Raw genomic sequence first — 16,997 nt, 5'->3', positions numbered from 1 at the left:
TTAACCCGGTAGACCCGAACTATTACCGTTTCAGTATGCAATGAATATTAAGAAAATGAGATACTCTGCTTTGTTTTTCATACTAAGTCTTTGTAATCTGCTGTGCATTTAAAACTTGCAGCACTTCTCAGTTTGGATTGGCCACATTTCAAGTGCTCAAGAGTCATGTGGTTCTGGTGGCCATCCTATTAGACTATGCAGACCTAGCATATTCAGCCAAGGACACAAAGTCCAGAAAAGGTCAGCCCTCCACCCTGCCTAGTGGGCAAGATGCATCAATAAAGCACTAATGATGGTGGTGAGAAGTGCTCAGAATGTCACAGGAGCCCGGAAGAGCCCGACTTGGGTCATACTGCCACCTGTACCTCTCATTCCTTTGAACTCGTCCTCAGTCAGGAGGGCACTGAGCTGGAGTTTGGTGTGGGCCCCAGTCCATCAGACATGAACTTTTGGCCTTATGTGTTATGAGAGCTGCTGGCAAGTTTACATTAATTACAGGCTTTGCTCTGGCCATGGGTCTGGGAGCTGGGATTTCAGTATCACCACCTCACCGCTCCCCGGGGCCGGCCTTTCATTCCCATGAGCAGAATCACTCACCTATCCTTCGGGGGGACTGCTTCCCGGCCAGGCACACCCCCTCACCTTTTTGGGCTGCAGCACCTAAGGAAAGCTTCACAGTGTGGTGCTAAGAGATGGGAAGGAAGAAAATGTTTTGATTTCTTTGTCCAGACACCCCTCTGCTCACCTCTCAGAAGTGACGCCAGGAGCTCTGGTTGTTAATGGAAAGGGCTTCCTTGGATCCAGCCTGTCCCCGCCCTGACCTCCCTCCATGCCCAGCCTCTCAGGGCCTTCCAGGCATGCCCGGTGCGGGTGGCAGGGCTCCCGCGGTCAGGCAAGCCTGTGCAGTCTCCCCAGGCGCCTGCTGGGGAAGGGTGGCCAAGCTGTGTTTACAGACAGGAAGCACAGGGGAAGAGGAGGAGCTGTTTCCACTTATCCTCCCACCTCTTTTGGCTTTCCCCTCCCGCCTTGCCTGAGGCCAAAAAAGGGATGGGAATTTGGCAAAATAAACGTATAGGAAGGTATTTCCCTACCTCTCTAGCTCATCTCCCTCCTAAGGAAGCCGGGCTGGACTTTTTTTCCCACCTGTGTCACTTCACACGCAGGGACTTGAAATTCCTTTCCTACTGCTGATGTGGAAGAGGTTTGGAAATAAGTTTCTTTCCAGGAGATGAGTGATATGGCAGAAGGGCAGGGTCAGATGAGGCCAAGGGACTGGAGCCAGAGTCTTACCAGACTCTGTCAGGCAGCATAGTGACTGCCTGGCATGCTGTGCTGAGGAGGGGGGAGGCCTCGGAGCTCCACGCAGTCCACTGCCCAGACTCCTCCACCGACTGGCGGAGTCAAGGAGGGTAGGGAGGACTTTGGGCTGGAGGGGAGGCAGCGATGAGCCTGGCCCTTCCGCAGATGCTGCTGGTATATGTTGATATGTTATAAGGTGGAGCAAGTAATGTTGCCAGTCTAGGCTCTGCTTCTGACAATGCCTAATTTCTTTTAATCATATTTTAAACTTTTTACACTATTAACATAGATGGCTCTGGGAGGTCTATAAACCTTCCACCCTTAGGAATCAGAACCATGTTGTAAAGATCATAACAATTTAAATAATTATCTAAATTAAAGAGGAGGCCGAAGTAAAAGTACTACTTCTCCCAGAGAAATATAATAGATGACAGAACAGCCACTCCTCTCACTAGCCTGCACTCCTGAATCTCCTAAAACTCAATGTTCGCTTTATATGTATATTAGCAGGTGGGATTTTTATGGACAAAGAAGTGCAAGAAGTATTCAGTTAAGGAGTTAACTCTGGGAAAATTATAACTGATTAAGAAGAGGGAAAGACTACACTATTTGAATGTCACATGTGCATGTTTGTTTTCTGCTGGAAGAACAAAAGAGGGTCATTATTACTACTATGGCCTGGGAAGCTGTGCATTTTGGTACCAAAAGTATATTGTATTTTTCTCAGTTTTACCAGATGAATGGAGTAGAAGCTGGAGTCCCTTCAGCGTGTCAGTAGACCAGGCCAGAAGCTAGCTGTGGTTATGACGTGGGCTGTGGTCAAGTGCCATGAACAGTGGCCAGTGTGGCAGGATTGTGGGCTCTGGGTTTGAATCCTGACTCCGCTGCTAATTAGCCCTGTGTGAATCACTCAGCCTCTCTTAACCTCTGTTTTTATCTGTAAAGTTGGAATTATAAATTTATATTCATGTACTGATGAAAAGTGATTCATGGACTACGGACTAAGTGCCTGACGAAATTGTGTGGGAATATTAATTGCTGTTAACACTTTAGCTGCAAATGTGGAGTATAGTTGGCGATTAAGTTGCCTTTTTAACTCTTTTTGTTCCCATGGCAAAGCAACACATTGGTTGCTGTTTGCTTGCACTCTTCGAAAAATTCTTCAGTGGTGTGGACTTTTTCTTTGTAGCATGGCATGGTGTGTGTGTGTTTGGAAGGCCAGTAGTTTTCTCCTGCAGATGGGGCTGCCCAAACAGTCTTCCCCATGGCAACTGAAAAATAAAAAAACGAGGTTACATAAGTGGCGTCACTGGACTTGGAAGTGGGGAGATCACGAAGGGCTTTTGGTGTGTGTATGTGGCTTTTGGTTTTCTTTTGATTGAAGGTGTTGGGTGAAGATACAGAGGTCTTACTGAGTAACTGAACAGGATGCTGTTGCTTGCTTTGAAGTGAGTAAATTGGTCAAAAGTGCACGTCGGAGGGGAAGTTGAGGTTTAATGAAGAACGGTCTTTATTAATGTTTCCATGGTTTTAGCAGTTTAAAAGTTGGGAGTTTAGATAAGGTTGTTGGTTGTGGGGAAATCAGGCCACAGACATTCAGACATGGTTGAAGCTGAGTCTTTTAGTCTTCATTTTAATCTGAAAATAAGGAGCCAAGGCTTCTGAATAATAGCAGAGGGATTGCTTTATAGCTTTAATAGTGAATGCTAATTAGCACATGTTCACAATGCCAGAAGATTTAGAAAACTACACCATTCTTTTCAAATCCCAATTACCTGGAGATTTTTGGTGGGGTTTGTTTTGTTTTGTTTTGTTTTGAGGGAGAAGAAAGAATATTACTGCTTTGGAATCCTAACCCTTCTTTCAAAAAGACTCACATTAACTTACCAACTAAGCCTGGGTGGAACCAAGATCACTAGTTTTCAGTGAACAGGTGGTGTCCTTTTCCAACATTTATAAAATTTATAAAATCTTATGTACATTCACTTGGTATCCTCTACGAAGGTAGATGACTTTATTTGATTGGAAGATAGGACTGACTTTTCTTCTGGGGATTTGGTCCTCTTGATTCTAGAGCAAAGACAGATAAACCTATTAGCCTCCACCTCCTCCCACCCCTGCCCCAGTGTACATTCAGCTCATATTTTTATTTCCAAAAATTGGATTGTTTTTCCCTCCAAAGACCCAAGAGATAATATAAAGCCAACTTTACATTATTAATAATAAGTTTGGGGCAGAAAAACATGGAGAGCTGAAATCTATAAATTCTCCGAAAACACAGTCTTCAAAAACCTCTCTACTGCTCAGCTCTTTTAAGGATGGAAGAGGAAAGAGATAAAATACTATGTTCAGTAAGTGCCCATGGTTTAGTGCACTTGGAGTCAGGAACTCTGGATTAGAAACCAGCCTCTTCCAGTTATCTTACTAGTAAACACTGGGAAATGTTTGTAACTTCTCTGAGTTTTCCTTTGGTCATTTGTCAGATGGACATGTTTACAATGCTTGTTGTTTGTGGTGGTTTTATTAGACAAGCTAGCAGATTATCTGTTGGACACTCTTTATCTCTCTCTTTCGATTCACTTGATAGAGACGAGGACGAGGCTCACACAACCAGTTGCCTGAGTTACATGTTTTGTATCATTCACCCTGGATTATCAAGAGTGGACTGTAAACCAGCAACCTTCACTGTGTGACCTCCAACAGCTGTAATTGCCCCAGCCTAAGAGCTGTTATTGGTAAGATAAAAATCAGTAAAATAAGATTCGCATCCTTCTTGTTCATTCTTCCTCATCCATGATGGTCGATTGAGGGTATTTACTTTGTTCTGACCTAGGAGGCTAAATAAGTGAGGGTTTTTCTTTTCTTTTTTTTTTTTTTTCCCATCCTCTCTGGAGATCGTCTGCCATCAGTTTCAGTCTTCATATGTTATGGGAGCTAGGGATTTCTTTTTTCCGATTTCTTGCTTCTTTCACATGGATAGCCTAGGGAACAAAATTTGAAACTCTGGGGAAAGAAATGGAACAGTGGCAGTTTCCTTTAGCCTGAGAGCTCAGGGCTTTTGTAGTATCTCTGCTCCAAGGTTCTGTTCTACTTAGTTTATCCGGGACTTAGGTTAAGAAAATTTCTCTCTATCCTCCATCATCTTGGCCTTATTATAATCTTACAGAAGTAAGTCTTTTCTAATAGTTCTGCCTTACTTTATGGGTTTTTTAAACCTTCTCTTCATTTAAGAGTGAGATGAAGATCTCATCTCTCTCTGAACTGGTTTTGGTCCTAACCAGGGTTGAAGAGTGGCCCTGTGTGTATGTGCTGGGGATGTGGCACACTGGCATCTCCTCTCAGGCTCCACACTCCATACAGTAGCCAGTGCTCTCATCTCTCCTAGGGTGTGCTTATGTCCAGACATGAGCATGTACGTGGTGATCCCAGGACCCTTGGTAAATTCTGAACACCAGTTATTAACATTCAGCCATGAGAAAGGAGTGAATCTGTGGTCTGATTAGAAATGGTAGACAGTATAAAAATTCATTCAGTGACATAATAAAGAGAAATAGGAGTCTGGACTGGAGATCTAGTCTTGCTTTTGCCACCAATTAGAATTGTGAATGCAGTGGAATAACTTGAACTTGATTTTTATGAACCTCATGCCCAAATATGAAATTATTTCCTATTTGAATTTATGAAATTAGATTTTAGTCTGAATTATCTTTAACACTTCTCTCAGCATTATAATTGTCTGTTTTCTAATATTTCTGATTATAGGTTAATTGTTTTCTAAAGGATTACAATGTTTGTACTTTATATTACCTAAAGAATATTGTATGTTATTCAAAGTTGGTCATTTCCATTAATATGTTCAACACTCCAAGCGCATTAGAGATATAATATAGTTCTCTGTGACTGACTAATCTTGTCTACCCAGTGGGGCATGGATAGTGGTCAAAGACTATTACCTCATAAAAGGATCCAAAGAAAGAGAGGTGAAGACAGCTTGGTGTCATGCCTTTTATTGGGTCTTTGGAAAGGAGACTCTGTGTAACTAAAAGATCTGCTGAGCTGAGTTCAGGACTAGATATTTATTGTTTTTGGAATCACTCCTTTAAAAATGGGATCACCAAACGATTCTGAAGATGGGAAAATTTTAATTGGCCTCTAAAGACTGAGTCTCAGCCTTGACCAGTGTTCAGATGCTTCTCTGTAACACCAACCTTTGTTGATAGTTGATGGTTTCTTTTCAGGAGACATTTAGAAAAAATACATAGATGCTTATGAAAGCCAACAGAACTGTAGTTGGAAGGTAGGTGTGTTCATGTAGAAAGCTTTATAGGAAAGCCTGTTCCTCAGAAAGATGCAGGAACAATGAACCAGCCTGTCCTTGTTCTTGTTTTAAAAAAACATATTGGAGACTTGTAGTTGGCTCCTGGGGACCGTTCATGGAGCCATTTAAGGCATAAGCTCTGCCTTGGTATTGAACCAACTGAGAAGAAGCTGTTTATAGCCTTGTGTACCTTTCCAACATAAATACTATCTCTTAAGTAAAACATTTTTATGTTGGTTTATATATAACATGTGGGAGCTTTTTCTTTCACTTTTTGTCTGATCTGGATTTCTAGCTAGGCATTCATATTCCCTGATGGTGGTATTCTAGGTTATCTTTTTATGTTCCAAATTTGTATTGAAAATTGAAGCAAAAAATGGAAACAGCTTTAAAAAAGCTTTATGCTTTTAAAAAAGTACCCACTGACTTTATTTTCTCCTTGTCAAGGGATAGTACTTATTACTATATCATACTGTACCATTACTGTATCATAACCACTGATCACATCAGTACTTTTTAAAAGCTATTTCAATTGTCTGCCTACATATACAGGTATACCCTTTAAATGAATACTTGTGTTGAGGAACCAGGAAGTGTTTTTCACTCATTTATATCTCATCTTTACTTGTCCTCATCCTGAAATTGTTTCTGTAGAGGGTCTTATGGAGCTTGGTTGTCCATGAATATATATTCTGTTGATTATATATATATATATGTGTGTGTGTATATATATATATATATATATATATATAATCAATATTTAAGAGGATAAGGAATTCTGTGCATTTTTTCAAGAAGATGAAAATTAAAAGTGTCAGTATGACTATATTTTGTTCTTTGGTTCCCTTTTTTAAAAAATTATTTTTTAGAACAGCTTTAGATTCACATCAAATGGAGAGGAAGCTACAGAGATTTCTCATATATCCCTTGGCCCCCAGATATGCATAGTTTCCTCCATTGTCTGTATCTCTCATTAGACTGGTACATTTGTTACAATTGATGAACCTACATTGACATATCATTACCACCCAAAGTCCATTGTTTACATTAGAGTTCACTCTTGGTGCTGTACATTTTATGGGTTTAGACAAAGGTATGATGACATGTATCCATCATTATGGTATCATACAGAGTATTTTCACTGCCCTATAAATCCTCTGTGGTCCACCTGTTCATCCCTTCTCATCCTCCCAAACTCTGCAAACCATTAATCTTTGCATTGTCTTGTTTTTGCCTTCTCTAGTGTGCCATAGAATTGGAATCATGCAGAATATAGTCTTTTTAGATGGGCTTTTTTCAGTTAGTAAAATGCATTTACGTTTCCTCCATGTCTTTTCATGGTTTTGATAGCTTATTACTTTTTAGCGCTGAATACTAAATCCATTGTCTGAATGTACAAGTTTCTTTATCTTTTCTCCTGCTGAAGTCATCTTGGTTGCTTCCATGTTTTGGCAATTATAAATAAAGTTGCTCTAAATATCTTTACAGATTTTTGTGTGGATATGTTTTCAACCCTTTTGGGTGAATACCAAGGAGCATGATTGTTGTGTGGTAAGAGAATAGTTTTATAAAGAGCTGCCACCTTGTCTTCCAAAGTAGCTATACCATTTTGCAATCCCACCATCAGTGGTTGAGTTTCTGTTGTTCCACATTCTTGTCAGCATTTGGCATTGAACATGGTCTGGGTTTTGGCCATTCTAGTAGATATGTGGTGATATCTTATTGTTTAATTTGCATTTCCCTGGTGACATATGATGAGGAGCATCTGTTTCTGTTTCTTTGCCATTTGTGTATCTTCTTTGAGGCATCTGTTAAGGTCTTTGGCCCATTTTTAAATTGAGGTGTTTGTTTTCTTACGATTTTAAGAGTTCTTTCTGTGTTTCGGATATACAAAATACTTTGAGATGTCCTGCAAATATTTTCTCCCATTCTGTGAGTTGTCTTCTCATTCTCTTGAGAATTTCTCTTGCAGAGCAGAGATTTTGCATTTTAATGAAGTCCAGCTAATTGATTATTTTTCAATGGATTGTGCCTTTGGTGTTGTATCTAAAAAGTCATTGCCGACCAAATTCATCTAGTTTTTTTCCTATGTCATCTTCTAGAAGTTGTATAATTTTATGTTTTACATTTAGGTCTGTGATCCATTTAGAGATTTTTTTTTTTTTTTTTTGGTAAAAGGTACAAGGTCTGTGTCTGGATTCTTTTTCTTTTTGCATGTCTTGTCCGGTTGTTCCAGCATAATTTGTTGAAAAGTCTGTCCTTGCTTCCTTATGTTGCCTTGCCTCTTTGTCAAAGATCAGTTGACTATACTCCTCTGGGTCTATTTCTGGGCCCTCTATTTTGTTCCATTGGTCTCTTTGCCTATTCTTTTGCCAATCCCACTTTTGTCTTGGTTACTGTAGCTTTATAATAAGTGTTGAAGTCAGCTAGTGGTATTCCTCCAACTTTCTTCTTGTCCTTCTGGCTGTGCCAGGCTATTTCATTTCCTTTTTATGTGTTTAATGGATTCCATGAAAGCTGACCTTGGATTTTCACAATCTAGAACAGTGTTGTTTTTGCAGATAGAGTCTGGATGTAGGAGATAATCATGATAAATAAGGTATATCCTAGAAATTTGGATGGTTGGAAAAAATGACTTGTTGACCAACCTTTCAACAGACCAGAAAGCACTGTTGGGGGAGAATGGTTTCCGTTATTTAAAAAAATTGTAACTGTCTATAAAACATACCATATCTCTTCCTCTTAAACATGTCATTTTCCTAATAAACACTTGTAATGGCTCCTTATAACTATGGAATAAAAGATAGTAACACTCACTGGCCACCATGAGTTGGACTCTAATCTGCCTTTCCAGGAGTGGCCTCCACAGCTCTCTGTTGTGAATGTGTATTCTCAGAGGAGGCATAATTTGATGGGGAGGGAAAGATGCTGGCTTTAGAAAACTCTGAGCTCAAATCCTTGTGCTGCAGCTAGAAGCTGTGTGAACTTGATTAAATCACAACCCCCCTCTGAATCTTAGTCTTCCAAAGGCTATATACATATAATTTGCTTTCGTCTGTGATACCATGTAAGTAAATATCGTGTAGGGTCAGAAATTTAGATCTATTTCTTGAACTACTTATTGTGGCTGGTATTTGCAGTATATGAACATAGTATATGTGGAATTTGAGAAAATCCATTCTTTCCTTGTCATTTATTTAGGTGGCAAATTCTTCTTTTCCTTTTATCTAATATCAAAATCTTTGGCCACAAACAAAGATCATTTAAATAATAGATTTGGGGGCACAAATAAGCTATTTAAAAGTTAATAAAAAGGCTATTACACAAATCTTTTTGAAGTTTATGTCCAATTTTTAAAAATATGTTGCTCAGTTATAAAGGGGAGAGAGAACATAAAAGCTGGTTTTTATTGGATAACTTACATGCACTGTATCATATATTTTGGTGTTATCTAATTTTGCAGAAATACTTGGGAAGATCTACAGTTCAGTGTTCTCAGATACTACTCACCATCTGTTCTCAAAGTGAAAAATGAGCATCATATTATGCCTTTATTTCCTTTTGTCTTCTAAGTCCAAACTCAGGGGAAAGAAGTCACTGTTTATTCTGTTCACAACTAACTTCATATGACCATTTCATGTTCCTTGGTCTGCTTTCTTTGTATAGTTTTACGGTAACTACCCTTTCCTGGCTCCGTCACACACTTACTACAACAGATATCCTTGGTTTAAGGAAACAGGGAACTTATTCATCAGGAATGTTTGATTGGGTTCTTCCAGAAACAGAAAATTGTTGTATTTGTTTGTTTGTTTATTAGTTTTAGTTTTTTGGGTTTTTGTTTGTTTTTTCTCACAGACCTGATCCAAAGTGGAAAGGAGAGAGGAACAAGAGAATCTTGGAAACCTGATGTAAATCACAGCAAGTCCACAGGTTTAGATAGAAACTGGGAGGAATAAAAATATAAAGACTGCCTGAATCATCTGTATATTAGATGCTCTTCTAGACATAATTTAAGTTTTATCAAAGCATTAGCTATGGTGAAGGTTGTGACAATGACTAATGTCATTGGACAAATAAGGAAACAGGCTCTGAGAGGCAAGTAACCTGGCCCAAAACATTTTGTTACTAAGCATTGTAGGGTTTTCCTTCTTTATTCTCTTGTGTGTGGCTCAGAAAGATTTTTTTTTGTGTGTAATCATATGGATTGTAGTGCAGCCAGTACTATAACTGTATTTCCTTTTAAAACCTTCCATGGTTTCATACCCTATAGGAACATAATTTTATAGAATCAGGTTTTTATACTGTCAACTCTGCCTTAGGCTCAAAATGGCAGAGACGTTATGGCAGAGGTTTGCTGAGGTGGGGCATTTTCTTGTCTTCTGGAAATGTTCTAGGACAGCAATCATTTAAACGACAGGAACATTTGAAGATTACCATGCAGCAGTAGCTCTGCTATTTAGGCTGTTTAACGCGTGCCGCGTGTGTGTCTGTTGGCCTCATCTCTGTTGACTCCACTGCTCTGCATCACGCTCCTGGCCAGTAGGCACCATTATTTTTTCCTTTCACAGGTGAAGAGGCTGAGGCTCAATAGGATTTCTAACTTGTCAGGGTCCCACAGCCAACGTGCACTCAAATCCAAGCCTTCTTGCCCCATAGCAACCCTACAGTGGAATCTTTAGCCTGGTGCGTTAGTGGCTGTGGCTCTCTAGGAGCTTTGCTTTGGCCTCACTTGACTTCGGAAATGATTTCATGTGTGTGTATTTCCAAGACTATCCTTTTTTTTTTTTTTTGGTAAATATATACTCTTTTTAAAATTTTATTTTATTGAGTTACAGTCAGTTTACAATGCTGTGTCAATTTCCAGTGTAGAGCACAATTTTTCAGTCATACATGCACATACACGTACTCATTATCACATTCTTTTTCACCATGAGCTACCACAAGATCTTAAATGTATTTCCCTGTGCTATACAGTATAAACTTGTTTATCTATTCTGCATATGCCTGTCGGTATCTACAAATTTCAAACTCCCAATCTGTCCCTTCCAACCCTCCTCCACCTGGCAACCACAAGTTTGTATTCTATGTCTATGAGTCTGTTTCTGTTTCATAGTTAAGTTCATTTGTCTTCTTCATTTTTTTGTTTTTGTTTTTTTAGATTCCACATATGAGTGATCTCATATGGTATTTTTCTTTCTCTTTCTGGCTTACTTCACTTAGAATGACATTCTCCAGGGACATCCGTGTTGCTGCAAATGGCATTATGTTGTCATTTTTATGGCTGAATAGTATTCCATTGTATAAATATACCACATCTTCTTTATCCAGCCATCTGTTGATGGACATTTAGGCTGTTTCCATGTCTTGACTGTTGTAAATAGTGCTGCTATGAACAGTGGGCTGCAGGTGTCTTTTTGAAGTAGGGTTCCTTCTGGATATATGCCCAGGAGTGGGATTCCTGGGTCATATGCTAAGTCTATTCCTAGTCTTTTGAGGAATCTCCATACTGTTTTCCACAGTGGCTGCACCAAACTGCATTCCCACCAGCAATGTAGCAGGGTTCCCTTTTCTCTGCAGCCTCTCCAGCACTTATCATTTGTTACCCTATTTTTTCATTAATTATAAGTAGTGTACACTTTTTAGGATAGTAGTTGTAATGTACCCCCAAGCCATAGTTAGAGGATGGAGGAGGAGTAAGTCGTTGGGAATGATTGGGAAAAGCTCTCTGGGAGCCTTTCCAGGGTGGTAGCTGGGCCTTAGGACTCTGAATGCTTGCAGAGAGTGGGAGATTTTGTGCTTTCACACTTAAGTGTCCCTGCGTTATTTTGGTGTTCAGTCTGAACCACTCAGCGATGGAAAAACAAATCGTGGGTAAAGATGAAAGGATAGGACTGAAGGAAATCCCACATAGGTTTTGAAAGACTAGAATTTCTCAGGTATAATTTATAATGCCTACTGTTCTTGTGATATTTTACATGAGATGCTTATCTTTTTTCTGTTTGGGAGTATATTTCCCTTTGTATTGAAGAGTATCGAATCCTTTCAGTATAATGATTGGAGCGGCAGAAATAGGGGAACTAGGTTCTTTTCCTCCTAGCCTTTTTTCTTTTAGTCTTTGGGGTGACTAAAGACTTTAGTCTTTTCTTTAGTCTTTCCATGTTTCTTGAGTCGCTGGCATAGTTATTCAGCAGATGTTTGTTGAACACTTGCTGTATTCCAGACTCACTACTAGACTCTGGGGATAAAAGATCAATAAAATGCTGAATCTGTCCTCAAGACATTTGAACTCTGGTGGGAGAAAATGTCCTGAGCCCAACTAATCAGGGCTGATGAGGAAGTCGGGTGTAAGCACAAAGAAAAGTTCTGTTAAGGGTACAGAGGAGGGAGGAGGCCACTCCTTCTGCGGTTTTCAGCAGACGTTTGAGCTCAGTCTATGCAGAGTGTTTGGCTGGGTAGGTGAAGGTTGGCAGGGAGGGTGTGGGAGGCTAGACTGCTCAGAAGCCTGGAACAGTGGGAGGACCAGAATAATTGTCATCATCTCACAGCTAGGAAACTGAACACTGATGAGCTGGGTTACCGGTGAAGGAAATGCCACCATCAGCACCCAGGGTTCAGGGATCTCCCTAGCCAGTCTTCATTCATTACTGCATAAAACGATAAAATGGGGCTGCTGCTCCTCCTTCCCCTCTCCTCCCCCTCCCCCTTTGATAGATGTGAATTAGGTATAGGCATTTCCCACATTAGGCCAAGGAAGTAGGGGAAAAAAAACCAAGTTGCCTACTGTCGTACAATGGAATACAAGGTTTTCTGCCATTTGTTTCTATGTCATTTCATATTTCTTTTTCTCAGGAAATTCTGTTTTTCATTTCTACTGTTGGAATATCTCTTTGATCACTAAGTGCCTGTATTCCTGCTTCTCTTGGGTTTTTTGTGAGCCATCCTGGATAAGTGTGGCATGTCAATGGGGAGACTTCCTTTGTTTAGAATGAGAGACTGGCTAATTTGGGGTTTTATACTGGGACAGCAAAATACTTGTATTTAAGTAACTCATAATTCCTGGGAAACTCATAAAACTGCCTGACATGATGTTAAATAGTTCGTGCCTATAAGAAGCTTTGCAGATGGCTAAGATAAGCATGAAGAATGTTTTATATGTTTTGACTTACTGTCTCTTCAACTACATTATATAAAATTCAGCAGATTTCTCTGTGATCACTAGGGAAATGAGTGATTTTCCTGTCATAAATCCCAAATGCCACAAACTACAGAGGACTGTCATTGACAGGTATCCATCAGTAGTTTATTTATATTCTCCAAGAGGACCCACAAAAATGTAGTGTCCACCATATTTATTCAGAAAAATATATTCTTAAAGAAATAAAATTACCCTGACACTGGCTGCTGTAGTTAAGCAACTTTAAACATTTCAGTTGCTCACTTGGCTTAGTAAACTAACTGGTGTCCCAACCATGGTTGTGTAAGACAGATGAATACATGCGTGTACACATACACACACTCGCATACCGTTGAATACACTGTTTACAATGTTCTGATACAGCAAAAGTAGAAGATGATTTGGAGGTATTATTATGACCAACGTCACATTTATTCCAGAAAATGTCACTTGGGGAGAAAATGCACTCTTGGCATGCAACAAAGCCCCACATTTTGTCATATAGTTCATTTTGTGATTTAAATTTTTATGGTTTATTCAATAAATCTAATACATAAGGTAGTGTTGGATAATAAGTAAATTTAGTTTTATGAGTTAAAAAGTACATGACTGATCTACTGAGCTACCAGTTTACAGAATGAACCCCTGAATTGTAGACATGGATAGGGTTTTGGAGGAGCCTCTCCTCCTCCTGGTCTTCTAGCTCCATCCATGTATCCTTTCTTCTCACCCTAATTTCCTTTGATCAAAGGAAAGCACTTTGAGGAAAGAAATCTTTAGGCATTTTAATGTAATGACATTTAGGATGACAGTTGGGTTCAATGTAACATCACTGGCTGATTTAGTAACATCTTGGGTTCTGCCCAGACTGGAAAGTACTTTGGGTGTCCATTGTCCATTGCTGAATACTACTGTTGTCCTCATGCTTTCCTTCTGGGATTGAGCTGGACAGGAGTTTGGTTTTTAAATACGTTCTAGTGGGTGTAAGCACGTTGTCTAGTAAGGATTTCCTTAACCTGGTTACAGTAGAAATGGTCCCGTCCCCTGCCCCTACATTTTCTCCTTGAAACCAGAGATAAATGACGTGCTGTGACCTCCGTCACCTTGATAATTCTGTCAACAGTGGTTTACAAAAGCAGCTTTGGGGTTAGACCCTGGGAGAGGCCAGGATGGAAACAAAAGTGGATCCATGTTTTTCTTAAGTTATGCATGGACAGTTTCATAAATTGAGTTACCAAATTACGTTCTGTGTTCTCTTCACATAAGAGGGAACATTTTGCCAAAGAAATCTGTTCAAATAAAATTTCCTTTGGAGTATTTTTCTTCTACTCTGAGGACACATGCCTTTTCCCAGTCCATTTTCCCTGCTCCCAGTACTTTGTGTATGGTGAGGAGTCAGGGAATGAATCCCTCTGGCCTTGCGTCCCTGCCTTGCTGAGTGGAAGTCTGCACCCGCACGATAGCTAGTGGATGGTCTGTGCTGGGAAGTCCTGGGCTCGACTTCTAAAGCGACTTCCCCATCCTGACAGGGCAGAAAGTGTCCTCCTCGGGCTGGGAAGTCACAGCTCTATCCCCATTCAAGATGACACCTCCCTTGTGCTTCTTCCCTTCGCAGGAGTTGAGTCCACATGTGGCTGCCAAGAGGAGTCCAGAAAAGCCCAAGAGCCCACACATGTCAGACCTGCCCACAGCCACACACAGACCCCGAGGATGTGAGCGAGGATCAGTGGGGAGAAGAGAGCTGACCAGGTGAGCATCAATCTGAGGGCTGAAGCAGCAGGAATTCTCCTGGGCAGTTCTGTTTATTTGGCAAGATGGGAATATGACCTGAGCTTTCACTAATTACCTCACAGTGAGTTGGTTTTTTTTACCAGGCGTTATAAATGTTAAGATGACTCCGCTGAGCTCTTGGGCTGACTACAGATGAAAACATCACAGACGACTCATTTGTTTCTAGGTGTGACTGAGGAAGTGTTTCTCTTCTTGCAGGAGAAGGTTAAATCCCAACTTTTTGTCTCCCTTGAGAGCAGGTTCTTTTGTGCAGAGCCAGTATGAGAGCTTTAACACAGAGGCTTCTGGTTTTGGAAGGTATTGGTGTGGGTGTGTTTGTGCTTGTGGGTGGGGTGTGAGTGTGTGTGTGTGAGTTTGTGTATTTCCACAGGAGGTGGCCAAGGCTGTTTTTCCTCTGTAAATCTTTATCTTTTCTTTTTTTTTTTGCTATGTTTGTGTCTGTATGTTTTGAAGCTACCTTCTAGGTGAATTGAGTTAGACTGTGCTATATTTTTTAAGCCTTGTATTAATGACATTCACTGGTTGGAGCCTTACACAAAATTTGATGCTGTAACAGGATTTTCCAGAGTTCCATTGTGATTCTAAATTAGTTTTAAATTTCTTCCCCTTGCTTTCCTTTGCAGTTACGTTAAATGTTACTATTACGTGGAGGGAAGGTTTTTTAATAATAGCAGGATGCATATAGAAACACCTCCTGTTCTCCTACTTCTAAAAACTGTGTACAGTATGGACTGAATAATTCTGTATTGTCGGGGTTTTTTTCTTGTGTATTGTGAAATTTAGTGGCACCCCGGATTCTACCCACTAGTTGCTGATAACATTTCATACCCCTGTATGCAGCCAAAAAAGCACCATGGAGAACACTATTGCTCCCAGTTGAGAACTGCTGCTCTAGGGATAACTTTAACTATAGAAAAGAAGGAAAAGAAATTAGTGAAGATGTAGAATATGGAGTTACTGTTTTTGCTTTTAAAATACGTTACCTGTGTGGTTCCAAAGAAAGTACCTCTTTAGCAGTTGAAGTCTGCCGTTAAAATTCCTACTTCTCCACCAATTATCTATCCATTGTTGACTGAAATTTGGTTTAGATGGATACAACAACTGCAGATCACTTAGAACACGTGTTGATTTTGATGCTCATTATCAACTGAAGAACTTCCAGGTGGTTATATATCCTGGAGTCTTTTCTTTGAAGGGGCACCCTGATCCCTCGTGTTTTTATAAAAGTGCCGGCTTCCTTGTTGGTGAACAAGATTCCAAAGAGGCGCACTGTAAACTTGAACTGAATGTGTGAATTGAATGAAGAAACACACCCACTCCACATCTGACTTCAGTTTTGCGAATGGGAGGTCAGATACACGATTTAGACACGTTTCACCGAATTCACCGTCTTTTACTTACACTGAAATTGTCCTGAATATTACATTCTTTCTGTATAAGACTGTGATTCATTTTCTCTGTACTCAATCTCCTTCCACATTTACTTCCACCTCTGTGCTAGAATGTTTGAGCTGCCAGACAAGGAGGATCATATCCCTACTGTGATTTAACCTTATATGTCCTGCTGTCTTTATTTCAAAAAAATGTTTTTCCTCTTTATTCTCCCTTCCCGTGAAAATACATGTTTGGCAGGCACGTTCTTGCTTTTCCTTTCTTCTCTTATTTTCCATCCCTCTTGCCCTTGTTTTCTTCCCTTTTCTCTGAGTATGGAAACTGTCAGGTAGCCTGGCTGGCATCATCCTACCTTTTTTTGGGGGGGGAACTGTGTTACCCAGAGACTCCATTTATTATGTCTCGGGCCCTCTCTCTCTTTAATTCTGTCTCTCTCCGCGGGATAGTTAATGATCTTCGCAGCAAATGAAGGTGAACTCTAGCCACATTATTGCTATAATACAGCCAACTGTATGGAACAGATTGTGCTGCGCTTTGAACAGCTGGGGCTGGCAGAGTGAGTCTTGACTCCTCTCGGAAGAATTCCAGAACTGCCAAATCATCAAACTGGAAGGGGAGAGAGGGACAAGAAAGGTTATGGGGAGAGCGGTTCCTGCCGATACTTTTTGCCTTTGTGATCTGCCTTTCTGAAATTTCCCCTGGTCTGTGGCTCTGGGAAAGCACAGACTAATAGAACCCAGAGGCTGCCGTCACCGCTCTTGGAGTTGCCTGCTTAGTGGCTGGGGTGGGATCTGACTGTCCTTTTGCAGGTACTGACCATGGGAGAAGATGGATGCTTCTGTTGTTAAAGCTCGTGCCTCTCTTCAGTTCACTGAAACCATTGGTGGTTTTAAGGAGGGTTTTGATTTGCAAAGTGTACGGAACTCTAATGTAAGCTAATAAGGGGCTTCCGGACTTGGACTGTAGTGTGGCTCCTGATGGACAGAGGCTATGGGCACCGGGCGGGCTAGGCAGGTGCTCCAA

General features: G+C 40.5%; 1 protein-coding gene across 1 annotated transcript in view; it reads left to right on the top strand.

The window, feature by feature from the left end:
• Positions 1–16,997, top strand: part of LOC116284472 (uncharacterized) — a 943,500-nt gene that overhangs the window by 272,406 nt on the left and 654,097 nt on the right. Inside the window, exon 4 of the mRNA XM_072945588.1 lies at positions 14,407–14,540. Coding sequence (XP_072801689.1) covers positions 14,407–14,540 — 134 coding nt within the window. The remainder of the gene's footprint in view (positions 1–14,406; positions 14,541–16,997) is intronic.

Source organism: Vicugna pacos, chromosome 20, assembly GCF_048564905.1.
Source record: "Vicugna pacos chromosome 20, VicPac4, whole genome shotgun sequence".
Classification (NCBI taxonomy): Eukaryota; Metazoa; Chordata; class Mammalia; order Artiodactyla; family Camelidae; genus Vicugna; species Vicugna pacos.
This window is presented reverse-complemented; position numbering and strand designations above follow the sequence as displayed.